The sequence below is a fragment of the Gossypium arboreum genome, chromosome 7, assembly GCF_025698485.1.
Source record: "Gossypium arboreum isolate Shixiya-1 chromosome 7, ASM2569848v2, whole genome shotgun sequence".
Classification (NCBI taxonomy): domain Eukaryota; kingdom Viridiplantae; phylum Streptophyta; class Magnoliopsida; order Malvales; family Malvaceae; genus Gossypium; species Gossypium arboreum.
The window spans coordinates 82,908,323-82,918,442 of record NC_069076.1 but is presented as its reverse complement, the minus strand read 5'-3'; the positions used below and the strand labels follow the sequence as shown (position 1 = coordinate 82,918,442).

At 35.3% G+C, this 10,120-nt stretch overlaps 1 protein-coding gene across 1 annotated transcript; it reads left to right on the top strand.

Annotated features, from left to right (window-relative positions):
* The first annotated feature begins 7,281 nt into the window (after nucleotides 1–7,281).
* On the top strand, nucleotides 7,282–9,816 carry LOC108453413 (salutaridine reductase-like). The gene is made up of 6 exons (XM_017751538.2): nucleotides 7,282–7,500; nucleotides 7,620–7,677; nucleotides 7,773–8,016; nucleotides 8,177–8,254; nucleotides 8,352–8,537; nucleotides 9,137–9,816. Exons 2-6 carry the CDS (start codon nucleotides 7,646–7,648, stop codon nucleotides 9,512–9,514), a joined length of 918 nt encoding a protein of 305 aa, XP_017607027.1. The 5' UTR covers nucleotides 7,282–7,500; nucleotides 7,620–7,645; the 3' UTR covers nucleotides 9,515–9,816.
* Nucleotides 9,817–10,120: the final 304 nt, after the last annotated feature.

Below are 10,120 nucleotides of genomic sequence, written 5' to 3'. Positions count from 1 at the left end.
TGTTATTTGTTTCAATATATTTCTAGTTCTTCCATTTATTTATTTTTATTTCATCTCAAGTTTGTTTTACATTACTTCGAAAATCACATCCTTGTTTTCTAATTTATTTCAATAATCAAGGCAACGTACCGATTTAACATTAAGTCATCGATTTCATCGCTATGTTGGGTGAACATCAATTGACTCACGTTAAAACGGTATGTCCTTTTCAAAAATCGAAAAACTAAGATTCCTCATCTTTTCAATCGGATCACGACTAAATGTTACATTGAACTCGTATTGTTGAAAATCAAGACAACATGTGTTTATAAGATACCAATTTTGGGCGTCGCGAGGGTGCTAAAACCTTCCTCACGCGTAACCGACTCCCGAACCCTAAATTTTCTCTTGATTTTTACGTAAACCTAAATTTGGCCCTCATTTTTAAAAAAAATAAATATCTTTTCAAAAAAGATGATTTATTAGCTGTCCGATCACGCCTAGAAAAAGATCGGTGGCGACTCCTCTTTATTTTAAAATCAAATTCTAGCGTGTCAAGTTTTCACTCAATTGCCACAATTAACGACCAAGCTAAAATTTTTACGTCGCTACATCTGGAACACATTGTTGTATTATCTGATCTGAGCAATGTTTCAACAAGTATTGATCGTCCCATATGTAATTCTGAGCTTCGCGTCTAAGCTTTTTTTTTTACGGATTGAGCTAACTTAGTGGGCAACGATCCCGTGGTTAAGAGATTAACTATGTCTGCATACCACGGATAGTAAGCCTCGGTTGAGAATAAGCTTTCGTCCGGGAACTCATCCTTTATGGGATCATCATCAAACGGAGTTTTTATCCTTCTCAAGTGGTCGGCCACAAGGTTTTCACACCCCTTTTTGTCACGAATCTCGATGTCAAATTCTTGGAGCAGTAAAATCCACCTAATGAGCCTTGGCTTTGCTTCCTTCTTTGCGATCAAGTACCTAAGAGCTGCATGGTCAGAAAAAATGATCACCTTAGATCCCAATAAATATGATCGAAATTTATCTAAAGCAAACACAATAGCTAAAAGTTCTTTTTATGTGGTTGTGTAGTTGCTTTGTGTAGCATCTAGGGTCTTTGAGGCGTAACAGATGACATGAAGCTCTTTCGCTATCTTTTGTCCCAATACGGCTCCCACGCTGCGTTCGCTTACATCACACATAATTTTAAAAGGATAGTTCCAGTCTGGTGCTTGCACTATAGGGGCGGTTACCAACTTTTGCTTAAGTGTATCAAAAGCCTCATTGCATTTTAGGTCAAACTCAAATTTCTTGTCTTTCTGCAACAGCTCGCACAATGGTTCAGCTATTTTTGAGAAGTTTTTTATAAAACGCCTGTAAAATCCTGCATGGCCAAGAATAGAACGTATCTCTCTAATAGTAGAGGGATATGGCAGAGAATTTATAATGTCAATTTTGGCCTTATCGACCTCAATTCCCTTAGATGAGACTATATGACCTAGAATCAAACTTTTGTCTACCATAAAATGACACTTTTCATAGTTCAAGACAAGATTAAATTCTATGCACCTGTTTAAAATTATCGTAAGGTTTTCAAGGCATTCAATAAAACAGTTTCCATACATGGTAAAATTATCCATAAACGCTTCAATAATTTTTTCTACATATTCGAAAAATATACTCATCATGCATCTCTGGAAGGTAGCTGGTGCATTGCAAAGTCCAAATGGCATTCTCCTGTATGCAAACGTGCCGAACGGGCATGTAAAGGTGGTCTTTTCCTGGTCTTCTGGCACAACAAAGATCTGGAAGAAACCTGAATATCCATCAAGACAACAAAAGTGAGTTTGACCAGCTAAACGTTCAAGCATTTGATCTATAAAAGAAAGAGGGAAATTATCTTTTCTAGTATAAGCGTTCAACTTCCTGTAATCGATGCAGACACGCCATCCTTTCTGCACTCAGACCGGTACTAAGTCACCCTCAGCATTTTGTTTTACTGTCACGCCCGTTTTCTTGGGCACGACTTGTACCGGACTTACCCATCTGCAGTCAAAAATGGGGAAGATGATGTCAGCATCCAGAAACTTAATTATTTCTTTTTTCACCACCTCCATCATATTCGGGTTTAAACGTCTTTGTGCCTCTCTCCTTGGTTTCTTGTTCTCCTCCAAGTAAATCTTGTGGGTGCATGTCAAAGGGCTTATCCCCTTCAAGTCAGCAATGGTCCAGCCAATCGCCTCCTTATGACTCTTTAGTACCTTGATCAAACTTTCCTCCTCGGGTTTAGAGAGTTTATTTGAAATTATAATGGGTAAGGTATTACCTTTTCCTAAAAATGCATACTTGAGATGCGCGGGAAGCGGTTTCAATTCCAAATCTGGAGTCTGCACAACAGAAGGTAGAGGTTTAGTTTCTGATGGGGACAATAATGTCTTAACAAATTCATATTCATCATATCTAAATTCAGATTTGTCTTCATAAGTTAACTCAAAAGTCTCGTCTACTAATGAGTCAACCAGGTCGACATGGTTTACGCTCAAGATTTCGCTTGGATGGCTAATGGCATCGTAAACATTGAATTTCACGATCTCTCCATCAAATTCCATCGTAAGAGTGCCGCTTCGGACATCGATCTTGGTGCTAGCAGTACTAAGGAAGGGTCGGCCCAACAGGAGGTCCGAAGATCTAGCAGTGTTGTCCTCCTCTATCTTTATTATGTAGAAATCTGCAGGGAAAATAAGTTCATTAACTTTTACCAAGACGTCCTCGAGGACTCCTTCGGGATGCACAATAGACATGTCTACCAATTGAATAATAACATCTGTCTTTGTTAAAAAACCCGTGTTAAGTGATTCATAAATAGAATAAGGCATCACATTTATGGAGGCCTCTAAATTGCACATAGCCTTTTTAATTCCTAAATGGCCAATTTTGCATGGAATAGCGAACATACCCCTATCTTTACATTTAACCAGCATTTTCTGCTGTAGCACTGCAGAAACATTCTCACCAACACTTACCTTTTCATTACCTGTTAGTTTTCATTTTTTGGTGCAAAGCTCTTTAAGGAACTTGGCATACCGTGGAATCTGTCTGATGGCGTCTAACAGTGGTAAATTGATCTCGACATTTCTGAATGTTTCGAGTATCTCCTTGTATTCTTTAGTTTTTCGACACTGATTTAATCGTTCTGGGAACGGAGGTTGGATTTTCTGCAGTGGGGGTTTTGCTCGGATCTGTTCGTCGTTTCTTGGAGTTTCCTAGGCGATTTCTTGACCAAGATTCTTGCCAGGAATTGGTTCCAGCACCTTTCCACTTCGTAACGTTACTGCATTTGCATTCTGTCTCGGGTTTAGTTCTGTTTGCGACAGCAGCTTCCCTTGATAACTCAATTTCTCAATTGACGTGGTCAATTCTCTTATAGATGCCTTCATTTATTTTTGGAAATTAAGAGTTTGCTGTTGAAAATCAAGGACATTGGCTGCTAATTTATTGACCAAAGTTTCCAAAGAATTACCTGAATCTTGTGGCTGTTGTGAGACCTGATTTTGGTATGGCTGGTTATATTGTGGATTAGCCCCATAACTAAAGTTAGGGTGGTCCCTCCATCCTGGGTTGTAGGTATTTGCGTAAGGGTCGTATCGCCTTTGTGGTGGCCTAGGAAAATTTTCCACAGCATCTAAATGGGCCATAGTATCATCATTCAAACTGGGACATGCATCAGTTGTATGTTCAGGGGTAGCACATATTCAGCATAACCGGGCTGTCTTTACTTTTTCTGCAACAAGAGAATTAAAAATATTAGCAATTCTATCAACTTTATCTTCTAAGGTTGGATTACTTAGCTGATGAACCCTTCTAAGGGGTTCAGGATTAGTTCGGAATTGTTGAGAATTTGCAGCCATCGTGGAGATCAAGTTTCTTACTTGTTGTGGAGTCATATTGACCAACGCTCCTCCACTCGCGGCGTCTACCATATTCATTTCCATGGGTTTTAGGCCTTCATAAAAGTACTGGAGCAAAGACTGTTCCGTTATACCGTGTTGTGGGCAACTTGCACACAACTTCTTAAATCGCTCCCAATAGTCGTACAGAGTCTCTGCATCTTTTTGCCTTATGCCCACGATTTCTCTTCTTAACTCAGCCGCTCGTGATGCAGGGAAAAACTTGTTAAGAAATAAGCGAGATAGATCAGCCCAAGTTGTAATGGATCCAGGAGGTAAATAAAATAACCATTCCCTAGCTGAATCTGCTAGGGAAAAAGGGAAAGCGCGCAATTTAATTTGATCCTCAGTTACCCCCTAAGGTTTCATACTCAAACAAACCATATGGAATTCTTTTAAATGCTTGTGGGGGTTTTCATTTTGTAACCCACGGAAAGTTGGCAGTAGCTGAATCAAGCCTGACTTTAATTCAAAATCAGTATCCATAGTAGGATACGTGATGCATAGTGGCGGTTGTTCTGTCGGCGCTTCTGCCAGTTGCCGAATTGTCTGAGCCATCTGTTGCTGCACCTGATTTGGGCTTTCGTTAATCCTGGTGTCAAAAACCTTTTCAAGTGAATCGACTTCTTCTTCCTTACTTTCTAACGTTTGAGTAGGGTTTTCGTTAACCCTAGACTCTAGTTCGTCGTCGATTCTAATTTCTGGTAGTGGATTGCTTTGAGTTCCAACCACCGCTGACTGCTTTTTCCTTAGTTTTGTTTCCTTTCGATTAGCTTTCACTGTCTTTTCGATTTCTGAGTCGAATACAAAAGTGCCTGGAGCAGATCTGGTCATAAAAAACAAAGAAAAACAAGATTAGTACGTTGCCAATCCCCGACAACAGTGCCAAAATTTGATGCGGTCGTTGAGAGCACCAAAAATATCCTATTCCCTGTAAAATAACGAAAAAGAAATAGTAAAGGGGAAGTAGGGTCGAATCCTCAGGGACTGGATTATACGAATACTTGTTTCTCGAAATCCTGGGCAGAATCGTGCCCAAGAAAACCTGTGTTCCTAGAAAAAATAAAAAATAAAACAGAATTTAAGAATTGATTTTGGAAGCAAAAAATAAAATAAAAACAGAATTTAAATTTTACTGAAATTAGGATTACGAAAATAATAAAAATAATAAAAAGAGTTTTAAGAGAAAATAAATTCTTATGGGAAAGTTCCAGCTTTCAGTTGTCTTATTCCGCCTTGGGCTCAATCCTTGGCTTTTGGATGATCCTTCTCGACTCAAGTAAGCCAGTTATAGTGGAAGAGGACGCCTACGACCACCAGCTCCAAAGATTAGACTTATAATTTTTTAGGGAACCTGACTCTAGCCAGTAATCTATGCTAGATCAACGCTTTTCAATGGCGAATCCCACGCTATTTTGTCTCTTTGGCTCGACAACCTCTGACGCAGTAAGTTAACGATTCGACTATGCAATCCTTCCAAAACATACAAAGTGGCCGCCTTTGCATATGCTGAAAATCTTACTTTTTAAGGTCCATGGACGAAAGCGTCAGCCCGTAGTGCGGAGAAACGATGAATACTTGGCGAGAAGGCTAAGTACGGATTCTAGGCCTCAAGAACCCTTTTTGGGGAAATATTAACAACTTTTGGCTAGAAGGGTTTTAGTGGCTCATGATAATGGTGGAAAAGAAAATAAAATTATGGAAAAAGAAATTTTATTAAAAGAAAAAAATATGGAAAGAACAAAAGACTTTTTGGGGGAGAGTGTTTACAGAAAAGATGAACCCCCAATAGAGTCACTTCACCCCCTATTTATAGTGCTAGGGAGATAGTCTAATTGAACTTAAATTCTAAAAGATAAATACATTTAATTAAAGATAAATAAAATAAAATCCTAAATTTGAATAATCCTAATAATTATCTTAATATTAATTATCCTAATATAAATAGAATAAAATAGAATCTTCCGAAATAAAATTTCTTCTATTTGCTTTTAAGTCCTTGTGCCTTCCATGTTTGCACTTTTGACACCATATTTGTCCCACGTTGCATATTGGCCCATTTGATCTCCAAATTGACGCTTTTTCCTTTGAATTTATTTTTCGCCTCCAATTTAGTCCTTAAAAGATAAAAAGACATAAATAGCTCAAATTAGTAGGCTCAAGCTCAAAATAAACACATGATTAATATATAAAGACACGTCATTTTAGAGTATTATCAAGTCGCAATTTTTAACTTTTTTTAATATAATTAATTTTTTTGGTTGAATGGTTAAATATTGATGGTTTTTCCTTGAGTCCCAAGTTTAATTCTTTTCCCACTCACATTTATATTTTTTTATTTCATGTTGTTTTAAGCTTCTTCTTTTTAATGAATGTTTTTAACATATTAGTTTCCTTAGTTAAATGATTAAATAATAATGATTTCATCTTTGAGACTTAAGTTCAATTCCTCTTTTCTAAACATATTTATAATTTTTATTTCATAGGGTTTCAAGTTTTTTAATTAATAAATATATTGTTTTCAATTTTTTTATTTTAATTCATCTTTTTAATTAATAATTCTTTTATTCATAAAATCAAATAATAAATTTGTAATTATATAATAAAAATATACATTTTACATATATCATTATGTTGAAAATATTTGAAATTAATAACTCCTATATATACATAATATAAACATTAACTAATTTTTTAATATATTTTTCTTTATATATAATATTTATATGTCAAAATATTTATTTTCTCAACATATATCGTGAGTATGGTGATTTCTAATATTATAAAATAAAATAATTATTTTGAATATAATTATTTTTTATATGTAAAATATTTCAAATATCATTGTTTTTCATCTACATTTAAAATATGATATTTCAAATATTTTATATGTGAAATATTTTAATTAATTATTTAAAATATCATTATGTTTACTGTGAAATATTTTAAATATACATACAAAATATTATTATTTAACCATTTAACTAAGGAAATTAATATATTAAAACATTCATTAGAAAAAAAGACTTCAAATAATATGAAATAAAAAATATAAACGTGAGTGGGAGAGAAATCAATCTTAGGACTAAAAACAAAACTACTAACATTAAACCATTCAATTAAAGAAATTAATTATATTAAAAATAAAAAATACAACTTAAAAAAAAGTGTGTTTAGTTAAACGAATTTTTCTACTAACTGTACAAAAAGCGTGCCGTTGAGCTCACTTTTTAAATTAACTACTTCTCTAAATAAAATTAAAAATGTCCTAAAGGACTAATTGAAAAAAATTTGTCATATAAGCCTTATTTAGCCGTTTTTGCCATCCGTATAATATAAAATAAAACGGTGTAGTTCTCTAATTGTTTTTTAAAATCTGCGTATACGCACAAATATTATTATTTTTTAAAAAACCCAACCAATCAAAGGAATAGAGTAGAGAAAGATTTGAGAAGAAAATAGGTTGAAAAAGAGAGGGCAAAACAGAAAATCGAACCGACTGAAAGTGAGGTAAGGCACTCTGTGATTTTTAGAGGGCAAAACAGAAAATCGAACCGACTGAAAGTGAGGTAAGGCACTCTGTGATTTTTTTCTTTCTTTATATTGAATATGAATGTTACTTATTTTGAGAATTAACCTTTTGGTTTGCTGTCCGGTATTTCCGTTCATCGGTTCACTTCAATGGCAGACTCAGATTCTTCAAGACTTGCAGAAATGGAAAACAGTGGAAAACATGACGCAGAGAGGTTAGTTATATATGGTTTATTGGTCAATTGTCAGGCACTCAAATCGTTTAAAGTGGTTTCGTTGATGGTGGATTTTCGTTTGTCGGTGTTTGTAGATATGCCGTAGTGACCGGAGCAAACAAGGGCATCGGGTTTGAGATTGTAAGGCAGCTCGCTTCAAATGGCGTAACAGTTGTAATAACAGCTAGAAATAAAGTGAGGGGAAATGAGGCAACCGCCAAGCTCCACCAGCTGGGATTGGCAAATGTAGTTTTCCATCAACTCGATGTTTTGGATCAAGCTAGCATTGAATCATTGGCTGATTTCTTATCTCAGAAGTTTGGAAGACTTGATATCTTGGTAAGGATCCATGTTACGCAGTTTGGTATGACCTATGAATGTCGGTGTTAGTACCCTATACAGAGATCTTCAAAAGCAACCTTAATCGCCTGCATCTTGACAACATGATTTCAAATTTATAGTTTTGCAATTGCTCATAAAATCATATTACATTTGACAGGTAAATAATGCGGGAGCTAGTGGTGCTATAGTTGACGAAGATGAACTCAAAGCCTTAGGTATAGATTCTACAGCATGGGTAAGTTAAGTACAAGAACTTAATAGTTGGGGAGCTTTGAGTTTCTCAGTATTATAGCCATTATTTATATGAATGAGCTAATTAATTGTTGGTGCAGCTGTCAGGGAAGGTGGCAAAGATGGTCCAAAGTGTGATGACGTATACATATGAAGAGGCAGAAGTTTGCTTGAATACTAATTACTATGGTGTCCAAAGAGTAACTGAAACCCTTCTCCCTCTGCTGCAGCTGTCCAGTTCAGGAGCTAGGATTGTCAATGTTTCTTCTCTTCGGAGCGAATTAAAGGTACTTTCATTATGATTTTTATCTCAAGATAATTAATGAGATTGGGATAAATTTTTGTTTTATATTATAATCTAATGTTGTTGTTTTTTTTTTTTTTAATATACTTCGATTTTATTGGATTTTGCCATGTTAGATAGGAAAAGAATAAGAAATATAATAGTATAATTCATCTAAATCAATCAAATTACAGTAAAAACAAAATTGATATTGACCGTAATACAGTGACAATTTGAGCTTAATCTCATAACTAGTTAGTTTTATTCTTCGCTTTAATCATTGAATAAAGACTAATCACTGAATTGAGAATTCCTAGTCTATTAAGTAAAAATCTATTGTTATCTCTATACACTATACTGTTGTTGAAGCTCTTGACATACAAGGTGAGATTTTAACTTCAGTCACTGTGGTTTTCAAATCTTCAACTTTACCATTTTAACCAAAGCTTTACTTGGTTTCTATATAAACTTTTAATAAATACATTTATTATACAATTTTGTTTCACTGGCTGTACCATAATCTTGTAGAAAGTTCGGAAAAGGCCAATGAAATGGTACATAATGCCATCACAATTGCATAATGGTAAGCTTCAAATTTTGTAGAGGGTTCCTGGTGGAAGCATCAGAAATGAACTTGGAGATTTAGAGAATCTAACTGAAGAGAAACTGGACGGCATATTGCAAAGATTCTTGAAGGATTTTAAAGACAATGCTCTTGAAGCTAATGGATGGCCGTTAATGCTGCCAGCCTATAGCATGTCGAAGGTGGTCCTCAATGCTTACACAAGAATTCTAGCCAGAAAATATCCAAATATGTGCATAAATTGTGTTCATCCTGGTTATGTCAACACTGACTTGAATTGGCACACGGGGGTGATCACGACAGAAGAGGGTGCTAGAGGCCCCGTTAAATGTGCTCTCATCCCCGACGGAGGCCCTACTGGTTGCTATTTTGATCAGACCGAAGTTGCAGAGTTTTGAGATGCACCCTCTTTTTCGTTTGATTGGAACTATTGCTGAGGTTAGAGATTATACATTCGAATGCAATTTGGGCTTTGCTACATTCTATTTATGTTACCTGCACTTTACATTTTCTGAAGTATGTGTCGAATAGAACATAAATGTGGATTAGGTCGAGGATATATGCCAAGTCCAGTAGAGCATGTGTGCTAAGTCAAACAGAGCATGAATATGTGGTAATTTGTGTTAGAGCATGCATACATGATCACACAAGTTATTCATGTTTTGCTGATTATGTTGAATATATCATGTGTTAGTGAAAACTTATGTTATCTGTGTTCATGCTTGTTATGTCGAATAGAACATATATGCTGATTGAGTCGAAGGTAGGTGCTGACCCATTCAAATAGAGCCTAAATACTAAGTTGAATAAAGTATGTTTATGTGGTAATTTGAGTTAGAATATGTATGTATGATCACCCAAGATATCGGAGTTTATGCTGATTATGTCCAATATAGTATGTTATCCATGTTTATGTTGAACATGCATTTGGATTAACCCAACATAGAAAAATAAAAAAATAGATAACCTAAATGAATCTATCATGGAAAATCATTAAACTATAA

Excerpts from the sequence above, each read along its gene's own strand:
- LOC108453413 (XM_017751538.2), top strand. The coding sequence starts at position 7,646 with ATGGAAAACAGTGGAAAACATGACGCAGAGAG. Across the intron at positions 8,255-8,351 it reads GTATAGATTCTACAGCATGG|CTGTCAGGGAAGGTGGCAAA; the intron begins GTAAGTTAAGTA and ends TTGTTGGTGCAG. Across the intron at positions 8,538-9,136 it reads CTCTTCGGAGCGAATTAAAG|AGGGTTCCTGGTGGAAGCAT; the intron begins GTACTTTCATTA and ends CAAATTTTGTAG.